General features: G+C 39.0%; 1 protein-coding gene across 2 annotated transcripts in view; it reads left to right on the forward strand.

Annotated features, from left to right (window-relative positions):
* The window catches only part of kcnd2 (potassium voltage-gated channel, Shal-related subfamily, member 2), a 506,561-nt gene extending 497,926 nt beyond the window's left edge, over positions 1 to 8,635 (forward strand). For both annotated transcript variants that reach the window (XM_072551528.1, XM_072551529.1), the window contains 2 exons: positions 3,480 to 3,727; positions 5,954 to 8,635. In XM_072551528.1, the coding sequence (XP_072407629.1) occupies positions 3,480 to 3,727; positions 5,954 to 6,131 (426 nt within the window). In that variant the 3' untranslated portion in view covers positions 6,132 to 8,635. The remainder of the gene's footprint in view (positions 1 to 3,479; positions 3,728 to 5,953) is intronic.
* The last annotated feature ends 6,510 nt before the right edge of the window (positions 8,636 to 15,145 follow it).

Genomic DNA, 15,145 nt, shown 5'->3' on the forward strand with positions numbered 1-15,145 from the left:
TTATAAACCTCTATCAAGTCACCCCTCATCCTTCGCCATTCCAATGAGAAAAGACCTAGCACTCTCAACCTATCCTCGTACGACCTATTCTCCATTCCAGGCAACATCCTGGTAAATCTTCTCTGCACCCTCTCCAAAGCTTCCACATCGTTCCTAAAATGAGGTGACCAGAACTCACACAGTACTCCAAATGTGGCCTTACCAAGGTCCTCTACAGCTGCAACATCACCTCACGACTCTTGAATTCAATCCCTCTGCTAATGAACGCTAATACACCATAGGCCTTCTTACAAGCTCTATCCACCTGAGTGGCAACTTTCAAAGATCTATGAACATAGACCCCAAGATCCCTTTGCTCCTCCACCTTACTAAGAACCCTACCGTTAACCCTGTATTCTGCATTCTTATTTGTCCTTCCAAAATGGACAACCCCACACTTGGCAGGGTTGAACTGCATCTGCCACTCCACAGCCCAGCTCTGCATCATATCTAAGTCCCTTTGCAGCCAACAACAGCCCTCCTCACTATCCACAACTCCACCAATCTTCGTATCATCTGCAAATTTACTGACCCACCCTTCGACTCCCTCTTCCAAGTCATTAATAAAAATTACAAACAGCAGAGGACCCAGAACTGATCCCTGCGGAACTCCACTTGTAACTGGGCTCCAGGCTGAATATTTACCATCTACCAGCACTCTCTGACTTCAACCGGTTAGCCAGTTCTCTATCCAACTGGCCAAATTTCCCTCTATCCCCTGCCTCCTGATTTTCCGCATAAGCCTACCATGGGGAACCTGATCAAATGCCTTACTAAAATCCATGTACACTACATCCACTGCTCTACCCTCATCTACATGCTTGGTTGCCTCCTCAAAGAATTCACTAAGACTTGTAAGGCAAGACCTACCCTTCACAAATCCGTGCTGGCTGTCCCTAATCAAGCAGTGCCTTTCCAGATACTCATAAATCCTATCCCTCAGTACCCTTTCCATTACTTTGCCTACCACCGAAGTAAGACTAACTGGCCTGTAATTCCCAGGGTTATCCCTATTCCCTTTTTTGAACAGGGGCACAACATTCACCACTCTCCAGTCCCCTGGCACTACCCCCATTTATTTGTCATTATTTTCCATCCATCATCATTAGGGTACTAAGGAGCAGAGCTTACAAATTCTAATGTTAAGGTGCATACCCTGGAGAACACATCAGGAATTAGGTGCAATGGTCAGTACACCTGATAGGATTTTACATCCAAAGTTGTCTATGGCACCTACTGACTTAGGTGCCACACTCCTAGTGTGTACTACTGGAGTATGATATTTTGTGTTAAAATTTTGTAATCCTATGCTTGTTGTAGAAGCTTGCTGTGGACTTGCTGTGTTTCAGCCCGTAAATTTCTATGTGATAAAATCATTCAACATTTCATACTAACAGGATAAATAACCATTATTTAGCACAAGTACTGTTCAAACCTTATCCCATACCATTATCATCTCAGACAAAAAGTAAGAAAAATAAAATGTGCAATCAGGAACCACAGATAGACAGGATCTGGAATGTCTTGAGGTTGAATCTTATGGCTTTTTTGGGTAAGTGGCAAGTTTGTGGACTGATTCTCACTGTGAAGCTAGGTGAGTTTTCCTCACCATATTACTAAACTCACTGCATTAGTTGGCAGTTCATTCCTTCGGTGAGTATCAAATCCAATTTCCACCCCATCTTACCACACGCCTTTCCCAGAACAACTCACCACTCATGAAAATAAGTGACCAGCTTTCCTAGCACAAGCACTATATTTAAAAGGCCACCATGCACTTTGCCAAGAATGGTCCGTCCAAAGCTGCCCTGCATTGTACCTGACTTTTGCTCTAGACATGGTAGACAGGATAGCATTGGCACCTTGCTTTGTGGGCAGGGGCCCTGACATCCTGCTGAATGGGGTTGTCCACAAGTGGGATTTCCTCTACTACCCAGAACCATCAGTGGAGACCAAGGCACGAGACCGTATAGGTCTGATCCATGTTTGCCACCAAAGTTAGGACACTCCTAGCTGTCTGGAGGAATGCTCAGAACTATAGGAAACATGTCAAAGTCCTCTCCACTCCATCAACATAAGTCCACTATCTTCCTTCTAGTACTTTACACTCAAATTGCGACTGTACCCACTAAGACTCATGCTCTATCAGTCTCACAGATGCATGCAACATCTTCCCCACTTGCATTCACCCACCCAAACTGTGATATAACTGACCATGCATACCCTCTGCACTGCCTGCTCATTCACTCAGACATCTCCTCACGTGCACCAACAGTAATAGCTGTGATGCGTATCTTTATCTTCAGTGATACTTGCATCTCTGTCATTCCAGGAGAAAAACACACCACCAAAGGGCACAAAAAGATGGGCAATGGTCTGTCATTCAGCACCTCATCCCTTTTGAGGAGAGGATTCTGACTCTGACCATCCTGAGCATGACCTGAACTGGTAATGGAGCCTGCCCTAGACTTACTGTGCCAGGATCCCCTCAGTGAAGGCTATTTCCCCTTAACTGGACTGAGGCCTGTTGCCAACAGTGACAAGTTTCCTGGTTTTGTGTCTACACTACAACAGCATGACAATGCAGCAGTAATATATGAGCCAGGTATCTCTAGCTGACAGAGCAATGCACAAATCGGCAAGCCAATGTAATGCAGGGTGATGCAGGTACCCATCTGGGCTTAGTAAGTGAGCGCTATGATAGTGAGTGAAGAACCCAAAAATGCAGCATGGTCCAGTTTGAGTTTGAGTGTGTCCCTGTGCGCACAATATCTTTACTGCAACATTATAATAGTTGCTGGCACAGCATAAGGTGCATTATGAAGTGCACAAGCATCATCTAATTGGATCAGACTTATACATGAGAGTTGATAGAGGCTGGCACATGTCAGCTGCCAGTGTCTGTAGACTTGGGTTGTGTGTAGCTGGTGCCAGTAGAGTGTGCCTGAGATGTTGGTGCTCGGTGTTCTCTTGGAGCAAGCAGCAACTAAAATTGACCAAGAAATACAGTGGTTTCCATGTCAACTTTTCCTGATAACTTGTTTGTACAGTGAGTTTGGTAATATTGCAACTTGTGGCAAGTTGGCCTATTAACGAGGCACTTGACCATTGCCATTTGAGAAAAGTGAAAAAGGTGCAGCAAAATAATCTTAATTTTGCCACTCGTCTCCTAATAGCCCACGTCTCACAGAACCTGATAGATTCAGTCTTGTTCAGCTTTTTATAGCTTCTGCCACTAGCTGAGCTCTCCGGCCAGATAAACAAGGTTGGAATTTGAAAGCAGTTGCTAGCCAGAGTGCGCGCAATTTTAGTTAGTATTCATACCCTGGATTCTTTCTATTCACTTATTCATTTAAAAAGAGGTGAAGTGCAAAAATTCTCCTCGCCCTGATAAATATATAATGCCTTCCTTTCTCTGTTCCTTTTTCTCTTTTAATTAGAATCATGACTTTGTGGATGAACAAACATACGAAGAGAATTGTCTCGAGGGATCTACAAGAAATCGATCAAATTCGCACACCCCTTCTCTCTCATCTCACCATGGTTTAACAGGAACATGTTGCTCAAGACGCAGCAAAAAGCCTTTCCGACTCCCAAATTCCAATATTACTTGCAGTCACCCTGGAAGTGTACAGGAGCTCAGCACCATTCAGATTCGATGTGTACAGCAGAGTGCACTCTCCAATAGGTAATCATTTATGTCCTTTTCTTCTGTAAATCAAAACTTAATAACTCATTTTTAAATTTAATAATTAATATAAATTATAGAAACTACCACCAAGTGAGAAATTTATTGTTAGCTGTTTGGTATTACAATGGTTATCCACCCATCTTGTACAGAAAATGTAATACTGTAAGAATTAAACTATTCTGATCAACTAATGACAATCGTTTAGCAAATGTTTCAGGCTGTAATAGTGGCAGGGCTCTAGTCCTCTGTTTGCAAAGATTTGTGCTGTGAGAATTCACAGATCATTTGCATGACTCAGTCACAGCCGTGATGTAAGCTTCCTCCTATGCTTGTCCTGGAAACCAATTGAGCACAGATACATCAACCATGCTTACGAGACTGGAACTATCACATGTATTGGACACTTTTGGCAGTTGCCCGAAGATCTGTGATGAGATGGAATAAGATGCCTTCTCCAGTCTTCATGCCTAATCCGATAGACCCTGAAAGCTGACAAGGTATTTGTCAGGAGGGCAACTGGGTGGACTAGCTAAAGTTAATACTTTCAGGCACTCTTCAAACAGCATAGCTCCTTTGCTACAACTGAAACTTTGGTAGGAGGGCCAGCATCTTGACATTACTTTAATAAACCCTTCCTGTGTGCCCACTGCCGACAGAGGCCCTAGTCCATTTCTCTGAGACATCCCTGGAGTTTTCCTGGTATTTCCCAGGTGCTGGAAAGAGGAATATCTCAGCCTGAAAATTGCAATTGGTACAAGTTTAAATCAGTGCATGGCAGACTGTTTGTACAGGCTTATGTTAAGGGGCCCAAAGGTCACAGACCCTACACATGAAGTTTGTTCCAAATGGCTAAAAGAGGTTTCACAGTCTTTGTTGCTCTTTGTTTTGTAACATTTGCATCCAACAGCTATGGAGAATGTTGACTAATTTCTCTTTCTGCCTTTCTGTGGAGCCAAGAAGGAGGAGTACTCACTTTGGATCCACAATTCTTGCAATCTTTGTTGCTCCCACCCAGTTGCCCTCCTCACCCCCAGAACTTACCTCAGTATCACTACTTGATTGGTAGACGGGACAAAATTTACTTTCATGAAGCAAGCCATCTAAGCAAGGGCAGAAATCCATTTAGTTCAGTTGGCTGGATTGTTGGTTTGCAGAGAAGTATGATGCCAACAGCACAGGTTCAATTCCCACCACTGGTTTGAGGACCCTCCTTCTCAATCTCTTCCCTCACTGGAGGTCTGGGTGGCCTGCAGGTTAACTCACCACCAGTCACTTCCCTCTCATAAGAGAGTAGCCCCTATGACCTGGTAAGACTGGTGACAGAACTAAGGAAGGGGTATGGACATTTAGCTCCCCTTGAATATATGGATAAGGCTTGAGGACCAATCCCTGGCAATCTAGGGACCTATTGGTTTAAGCTTGTGCTTTCACTACAAACAGACAAAGTCCAAAATCTACCCCACCATTTCTTTTGTGAAGCTATCAAGCTTATTTTCCTCTTTTCATTGCCTTGAATTTATCTCATTTATTTCAAGTTTGAACAGTGATTTTTATGAAAGAAAAGATGAAAGTTGTTATAATTGTTATTTACACAAGTTCATTGTGATTTGACCTTTTTAAAATTGTCTTTGAAAACTATTTTATATTGATGAAACTATTTATTTTGTGAATAATTTTAACATTAAAACAAAAAATGGAGAATTTAGTGAGTTATTATGGAGGCAATGGCCTAGTGATATTATTGCTGGACTCTTAACCAAGAGACCCAGGTAATGTTCGAGGGTACCAGGTTCGAATCCTGCCACGGCAGATAGTGGAATTTGAATTCAATAAATATCTGGAATCAAGAGTCTGTGATGGTCAGGAGTCCATTATCAACTGTTGGAAAAACCCATCTGATTCACTAATGTCCTTTAGGGAAGGAAACTGCCATCCTTACCTGCTCTAGCCAACATGTGACTCCAGACCCACAGCAATATGGTTGACTCTTAAGCGCCCAATGGGATGGGCAATAAATGCTGGTTATCCAGCAATGCTCTCATCCTGTGAATGAGTTAATAAAAAAAGAGATCTATTTAAATGGCCACATTGATGCAAAATCTGACTTTGTAAAAATTTGTTGTCAGGTTTTCTTTACGAAATAGTATTTAAAAATCGAATTTTATGTTTGTCTGTGCTTTGGCAGTGCTTACAGGCTGTAACAGTAGGTGTTTATTCTTCCAGCCGATCCAGCTTGAATGCAAACATAGAAGAAAGTGTCAAACTAAATTGTGAGAAATCCTATATAACAACAGCAGTAATAAGCATGCCCAGTCCTCCTGCTACAACACCCGAAGGAGATGACAGGTCTGACTCTCCAGATCAAGCAGAAACCAACATTGTAAAAGTGTCAGCACTGTAAAAAATCCTAACAACTCAAATGTGAGCCTGGAAAGTCAGATGACCGACCACCTGTGTTATGTTCCTGCTATTGAAGAAACAGAAAAGAACATCACAGACTGGAGAGCAAGAGGAGAACATGAGTGTTTTCCCTGATAGTTTTGCATTGCGAAGTCCATGGCAACAGTGATCATCACACTGAAGATATTTATCAGTGAAGCTTGACATCAAAATTATGTAACATTGACAGTGAGATGAGCAAAAAGAGGCATCATTAAGCTTGCAAAAGCTCTGCAATGATTACACTGCAGTTGAGCACAATGAGACATTTCCACTTTTGCTACATTTCCTGCCCGAAGGCTTGTTTTGTGAGAGAAGTACACATGAACTGGAAAGTGTGCATGAGGGAGAAATGACAAATGAAATTTTCCTCTTTGCAGCAACAATGATTTCAGCAAAAATAAAATGAACTCATTTAAGTTATAAGTAACTGTAAATATTGGATTGAAAACTAACATATTTTAAATTAAACGAATACCACAAAATTGCATGTTAAACTTTCCTTGGGGCAATCAATACATAACATTCATATTTTTCATGCAGTGAGCATGTACAATATTTCACCAAAATTGGGGCCTGTTTCTTAAGAGGATGATTATATGTAGAGGTCATCAGTCACTAAAAGACTGTTTAGTTAAGAACAGATGGAAAAACCAATTGTTGTGATGAGTTCTGGTTATTAATTTATATTAACCATTTACAATACAGTAAAACCTTGAAAATAATAACCCTCAAATTAAAATTACTGTATTGAGGCTTTCACAGCAAGACAAAGCAAAATCCAATTTTTAAAATCCATACTTTCTTTTTCCTGTACAAGCTTGTTCTATGATGCTTCTAATGAGTGTGAACAATTTTCAGGCAAGCGCTTGAATGGGTGGACTGCAGCTGATGTGTATTACAGATTTTATCTTTTCTCATTGCAGCTGTAGCAAGCCTAACAGACTGTTCTTTCTGCATGGTCTCCCAGATTTATATGGGACTTAGTAGGTGGTTATTCAACAAGCTTTGTGCTCCTATCATTTGTAACTGTGGAAGTTGTTCTTCCTCCTATAAAAATATGTATATTTTTGAGTCAGTATCTTCAAATGTACTGAATTACATTATTGATTCCATTTTAAAAAGAAAATGGGGAATTTAGGTGTGCCAGCATTTAAATGATTTAGTCTTTAGTTAAGCCATTTTCCTTAAAATTACACCGAATGGTATTATGGAGCAAAGGAGGGTGCTTTTATTCTCAGCCACAGCTCAAAGGAAAGAGAACCATAACCTATACTCTTTGGACAATGCTCAGTAGACAGAGCATGTTTCAACAGAGTAAACCTGTTTATCAATTCCCCTACCCCTTCCACCCCCTGATAAAGTAAAATATCTGAGTGATACAGTGCTTCAAAGAGAGGTTAGAAGGACAGAATCTTCATGTTTGCATGATTAATATTTCTGTGGCAAGGCAGTGAATTTCCACCATGTTCTTTTTCTTTCTGTAATGCCGTTGTATTTAGATGAATATATATAGTTTACAAATGTGAACATTGTCGACGTGCTGTTAAATGGGGTAGGTTGCTTGGAAAGAAAAATAAAAGAAACTTGCATTTTTGTTCAGCATTTTCCTAGATTGGTCTCTGGTTGAAGCACTGCAAAGTAATACAGCAATACTTCTTTAAAAATCAAATGACTATCTGATTGCAAAAATAAAATTATTTGCTGAACGCTTTTACAGTAAAGGATAACAGAAGTTGCATCTGGAACTTTCTCACCTACACTTAAGTATTACTTATGCAAAAGTTTCCTTCCTGAACATTCTTTTTATATAACCTCCTTCAGATGTCGCAAGGGTGATTCAGAAATCTCTATCAGATTTACTGTCCTCTGTTGTAAAATGACTGTTGCAGTGTGCAATGCTCTGTGCTGTAGTTGTAATTTGTAGTGTATGCTATGATTTCACCGTTTTGGATTTAAACAGCTTTCATAAGTTCTACTTTAGGAAAGCAGCATAATTTCCCACCTAATATGCTGGAGAACTAGCCATCTAGAAATAAAATGTCTGCATGCTTCAGTTGGAAGGGATGATCTTGTAACTAGAAGTTATGCTTGAAAATCAACAACATTCATGTTCTAAACTATAGAAAGATTAAGTCTTGTAAAACAATCTGAAGGTAAATTGTAAGTGTAAGAATAATCTGAGATAACAATGAAGTATTTTTGCAGACAAAATGTGCAGCTGGAAAACAGAATGTATTTAATAGAACTTAGCGATACAGAGAATGTTTGAACTGAATGTCTTCATCTGTAAAATAGACACTGAAAATTGTGGTGTTAAAATGCAAGGCTGCAGCAGAATGAGGGATCAAAAATTGTGCATTTTACATAATTTTTTTAAAAAACAAAGTCACATTGGAGACACATGATACAGAAAATGATTCCCATGTACACAAGTTGAGATTAAAATGTTTTAATTTTTGGGCACGTGTGTTTTCTGTCAACTTTGTAATATTACTAATTATATTTAATGTTTAGTGCAATATATGGTCCTTTGTCTGAAAAATATCCCATACTTACATTCTGCAACAAAGTAAAGCAAAACACAAACCATCTCGATAGGCAATAGCTTGGCTACACCAATGACAGGCGACCTTAACTTGTATTCACTAATCCCCCCTCACCCTCTCTGCACCAAATTAGCTGCCACTGTGCTGTAAAGCTGGTCAGATGCCCAGTCTTGGAAAAGCCTCTATTTTCTCCAGTTCTAAACTGAGATTACCAAAGCCATCAACTTCACTTTTTGCCATTAACTCCATAGTTTTATCTCCAAATCCATTCCTTTCCTTGACCAGGACTCTGGTTGAAACAGACTTTGCAATTTTGGCTAGCCCCATATCATCATCATAAATATCTTATACTTCCACATACATTATATCAACTGTCCCTGCCTCTACTTCAACCTATTTATATACTGAAACTCTTATCCATAAAGTTGTTACAGTGCAGAAAGAGGCAATTAAGCCTTTCATGACTGCACTGGCTCTCCAACGAGTAGTATGACCACGTATCTTTCATCTGCTTTATCCCCTACTCTTGCACGTTGAACGTTTCTATTTAAAAATCAATGACCTCTTGAATGCCTCAATTAATTTGCCTCCACTATACTTCTAAGCAGTGAATTCCAGACCCAAACCACAATGTGTGAGAAAGCTGTTTTCTGTCATACTTGCGACCCGAGGACACAGCCTTAGAGTAAAGAGAAGATCCTTTAAAATGGAGATAAGGAGAAACTTCTTTCGCCAAAGAGTGGTGAATCTGTGGAACTCATTACCAGAGAGCTGTGGAGGCCAGGTCATTGATTATATTTAAGACAGAGATAGAAAAAAGTTCTTGATTGCCAAGGGGGTCAAAGGTTAGGGGCAGAAAGTGGGAAAATGTCTTTCAAAATTCTTATTTGCAATGGATAAATGGACATCAGATTAAAACAAAACACAGCAGTTAAATTTGTTCACTGTCAATTAGCTTGGTTATATTTACTGTCATTGGATTAGACATAAAAATGATGCATTTGGGGATTATAAAGAGTCCCCATTATCAATGAAACTGTGCTTCGCAAAATAACAATGCTTGAAGAGAATTGAAATCTGTTGAGAAAATGTTTTTAAAAAGAAAAGTTCCCTCAATGAATTTGATGTAGAAGTCTGTTGGTTCAGGAAAACTTATTAACAAAAGTATAATTTAGATGATACCACAAAGACAGTAATACAATATCATTAGACTCACAAAGCTCATTCTTCCAATACAGTAACTTTCCCTCATTATTACACCCAATTATATTTTCAGTAACCCTTACCTTCTTACCTTTATTACTCTTCTTCCTAGATTCTTCCAAATATGTACCTTCCTATTAAGCAAAATTGTATTTTTCTTGATACATGTTCCTTACAGTTTTTATTCATGTCTGCTTATCCTACTTTATTGATTTTACTGAAATAATTGGGTTTATTGTTACAATTTTTAATTTCAGTAATTCTACTGTTTTTGTGTCTGAGCCTTCTATTAGTTTTCAATTAGTCTGCTACAGACGGGGAGCTGAGAGTAAGGCAGTTTAGTGAGGATGACATAAAGAGTCTGCAAAGGGATCTAGACATAAGTGAGTGGACAAACATTTAGTAGATGAAATTTAATGTGGGGAAAATGTGAGTTAAAGCATTTTGATGGAAATGCAAGTGCCAAATATTACTAAAATGGAGAAAGATACAGCATGGAGTGATTTGAGAGTCTTTAATCATAAATCACAAAAAAGATAGCAAGCAAATTCAGCAGGTATTAGGGAAATCATGTGAAATGTTGACTTTTATTTCAAAAGGGAACAATTTATAAAAATAGGGAAGCATTTCTCAAACAACACAATTAGTCTTCTTCTGGAATAATGTGAACAGTTTTGGTCCCTTGAAGAAATCTAAGGAAAGATATACTGGCATTGGAGGCAGGCCAGAGAAGGTTCACGGGACTGATACCAGTATGAAGGGATTGCCAGATGAGGACAAGTTGAGTGGGGTGGACCTACAACCTGGAGACTCGAGAAGAATAAGAGGTGACCTTACTTACCTTCTTGGGGAATTTGGCAGAATAGATGTGGAAAGGATGTTTCTTCTTTCCAGAGAATCTAGGACAAATGGATGTAATCTCAGAAAAGGGAGTTGCCTGTTTAATACGGAGATGAGGTAGAAATGCATCTCTCAAATGATAGTGAACCTGTGAAATTCTTTACCTCAGAGCTTTTGAGGTTGGATCATTAAGTATATTTAAGGTTGAGATAGATAGATTTTTAATCAGTAAGGGGATCTAGGGTTCTAAGGAAAAGGCAGGAACTGGATTTACGGATTATCAGATTAACCATGATCGCATTGAATGGCAGAGCAAACTTCTTGAAATGAATAGTCTACTTCTGAATAATAGAATTGTAGAATCTCTACAGTGCAGATAGAGGCCATTCAGCCCATCTAGTCTGCACCAACCGTCCAAAGAGCATCCTACCCTATCCCCGTCACCATGTTTTTATTGGCTATTCTTAGAATAGAAAGGGGTGATGAATGGGGTACTGGAGGGAACAGTGCTGTGGCCCCAGGTATTCACAACATATGTGTCACTGATTTGGATAACAGAATCAAATGTAATATTTCCAAGTTTGCTTAACACAGAAAACTGGCATTTTGGCACGTGGGGGGGTTGGGTGGGTGGGGGGGGTTGGTGGTTGGTTGTTGGAGTAAAGAGTCTTTATGATGATTTAGACAAGTTGAGTGAGTGGGGAAATGCACGCCAATAAAGGTATGTTGTGTGAAGTTGTTCACTTTGCTAGGAAAGTCAGAACGGCAGAATAACATCTAAACGTGATGGACTGGAAAACGATGGTATACGCAGGGACACCCAGCCCTCCAACCCCATATGTCCTTGCACATCAGTCAGTGAAAGCAAGCATGTAATAACAGTCATGAAGGCAAATGGTATGTTGAGCATCAATGCAAGAAAGTTTATGTACAGAAGCAAGGAAGACATACTGCCGATGAACAGAGAACTTGCTGAGACCACATCTGAAGGACTGTGTGCAGTTTTCATCTCCTTTCTGCCAGAGAGCTTCACAGAGACTGTATGGCAGGTTTGGCATATGAGAAAACATTGTGTTGACTGGGTCTGTATTCACAGGAATGTATGAGAATCTCACTGAAACAGATACAATTATTGGCAGGGCTGGACAGGCTGAATGCAGGGATCTTGTTTCCCTTTACTGGGGCTCCAGAACAAGGGCTCATGGTCTCAAGGTACACAGCAGGACATCTTGAACTATGATGACAAACTTGTTCACAAAGAGAAAGGGGAATTTGTGGCGTTCTCTACCACTGTGGAGAAAGCTATGGAGGTCACGTCACTGAATATATTTAAATAATAAATCAATTGGTTTCCAGAGCCCGAGGATTTATTAGGGTGTGGGGCAAGAGCAGAAGGTATAGCATTGAGATAGAGGCTCAGACATGATCATGTTAAATGGCAGGGTAGGCTTGATGGGACAAAAGGTACAGTGCCATTTCTGTTTATAATATTGGAAAAATGTAGAGAAGACTAGAATACACTAAGAATTTGCAATTTCTGAGTTGTGCAAGAGATTTAACTGTACTAAACAAAATTATAATTTGCAATTTTGATGGTAAACACAAATGTTCACTTTGTTTTTAGAAGCATCTTCGAGACTTTCTCCTCTGTGGAACTGACATGCTGCTGTAACATTTTCTAAGACCAACAGATTATTATTATTTAAGAACATTATCCATTGGGAGCCATTTAATGTCACAAATATTTGTTAAAGAGTTAGGTATTGAAGATGATTTATAATCCCTATTATCTTCAGCTGCTTCATCATTGACCTTATTTCACAATGAAGGTCAGAAATGGGACAGTTCACTGAACAATTATCAGTGTGAAGCTCAATGAGCAATTCCTCACACATGAAACAATTCATATCTGCATGCAGCAAGACTGGATAACAGTGAGGGCACATCTACAAGGCTCAAATCAGGAATGTGAGGGAAATACTCCTCAGGATGGGTGTAACTGGAGCCACACTCAAGGTTTGAGATAATCCAAAAAGAAGCAGTTCAATATATAGTTGTCAGAGAAGTCATGTGCTCCTACTGCTGGACCAGAAGCATTCTAACTTCATTCAATAACTTTGAGGTCAACTAACATGATTTTGGAAGATCACCTCCAAATTAGGAATCTCTGCCATCTTCTAGGCTCTGCTTGTGATTCCCAACTTAGTATCTGATACACATACAATGGCATTTTATCTCAACCAAACCCTATTCATGTGAATTCTTATGTCTGTCATACCAACTCTCAGTCCTCAGCATCCCTCAGATGAACAAACTTATTTCGCTACTGCCCTCCACCAATGGTGTATCATAACAACAGCAGAGATAAACAACAGAATGCACTGCAGCAACACATCGAGTCTTCAACATTAGCAAATCCCAAATTCAGCCTATAAAATAAGTACAGGAATTGCATGGCAGCACATCACTAAAAATTCTCAATCAACCTGAAATTGCTCCATTTTCGGCAGGTCAAAATGTTGTAACTCTGGAACTCTTATCAGGGGAATATGTTCACCACACGACTATACATCAGTTCAAGAAGGAGCCTCAGCATGATCAACACAGGACCACAAGCAATGAACCAGTATAAGCCTTTCTTGTAATGACCGCATTCTGAGAATGAATAATCACTTCATAAAGAATCTGTAATCTACAATGTTTTCACGCAGATCAAGGATTTAAATTTAGTACTCCATAATTTTAATGAAAACAATTAAGGTTTAGCTTTAAACAGAAAGTCATGCACTGTGTATAGTTGTCATTCTGGGTTATTCATGTACTTTCTGGCAATTAAAAAGGACAATACAAATATAAGGTCAAATGAAGGTTCGTTTGCCAGTTAGTTGGACTTAACATATTGCCCAGGCGAAAAGTTAGAGTAGAAAGAAAAGAACACTCTCCTAGGGAAAAAAAACAATGTATAAGTCATAGAATTTCAAGTAAGATATTTATATATTTATATAATTATGTAATATTATATAAGAATTCTATAATATATTTATATAATAATTTTTGATAAAAATAATTCTAAATACATAGATATGATAGCTTCACATTTTTCAGTGTTGGAGCTAGTAAGTTTTAAAATCTTGAGGGTTTCAATACTTGTATCGTTTTGTATCTGCATGAAATAAGAAGATATCCGTTAGAGGTGCTCTCTGCTCTTTACCCAAAATTTCTACAAGTCATTTCTGTGGCTGTCCCTAATATATTAGAAATTACATTATTTAGCTAGCAAGGTTTTACTTTATGAGTGTTAAAACCTTGCAGATCACTAAATGCCACCAGTATCCCAATTTATTAACTGTGGAGACCACTAGAAGGTTATATAGATCTCAAATCTACATCAGGTTAAGCCTTGATATGTCCTAGGTGACAGTACAATCAACCTTGTGTCACCTTTATCATTCAGGGACATTGCATGCTGTTTAATAATTGTGACGAGTCACGTACATCTGTTCCACCTGACGCAATTCTTTACAAAGGATTAAATAGGAAATGTGCAATAGTTTATGAAAACTTGATAAACTTTATTTTGCTGAACCTGCTAAATGGCTCAATTAATTATACATATTGAGAGGCCTCAGTGTAATTGCATTCAAACTTATATAAATTCAAAACATATTCCCTTTAATCCTGATTCAAAGGCATAGCCATTCCACCTTGAGAAGAATTCAACCCTAATGTATGAAGCATAATAATTGAATAATTATTAGTATGCTACAATGATTAATTCATACTGTACAAAATGCACCCAAGATGCTGGGAAGCCTCTGGCAAGCACATCAGTTCTGAAAACTTTTGCTGCATTATTAATTTAGTGAAACAAAACTGAAATCAATGTCATCCAGATGCTGTTAAGTTCCCAAGGGCTAAAAAAAATGAACACCCAAACTGGCAGAGGAAATGTAAGTCACTTATGACAGAAAATTTAATGAGTGGAATTCACTTTCACTTTCAGTCAGCAAAAGTCATTAAGGGCAGAGGTGTTCAAATGGTTGACAGGTATGTAAATGAACAACATAATGCTAAAGACCTGTGTTCAATTAAGATGCAGTTTATTTTGTCAGACCCATATGTTCCAGTGTTTACTCTTCAATGTTGTGGTGATTTTCTTTAGAACAATAATTTAACAAGATAAGTAACATCTTTGCATTGCCTGTCCAGGGTTGCAATATTGAGGTATTATTTGACATTCAGAGATGGGAGCGATAATCAATGCATGTCAGCTTACAATTAAGTCACACCATGCTGTAGTAAGGTATAATGTTGGCTGTGGATGGAAAGTCATACCATGCTGAACAAACTTAATTAATAATGGAAAGCATGGTGTTTTTGTTAA

Source organism: Chiloscyllium punctatum, chromosome 32 (assembly GCF_047496795.1).
Source record: "Chiloscyllium punctatum isolate Juve2018m chromosome 32, sChiPun1.3, whole genome shotgun sequence".
NCBI classification, from domain to species: Eukaryota; Metazoa; Chordata; class Chondrichthyes; order Orectolobiformes; family Hemiscylliidae; genus Chiloscyllium; species Chiloscyllium punctatum.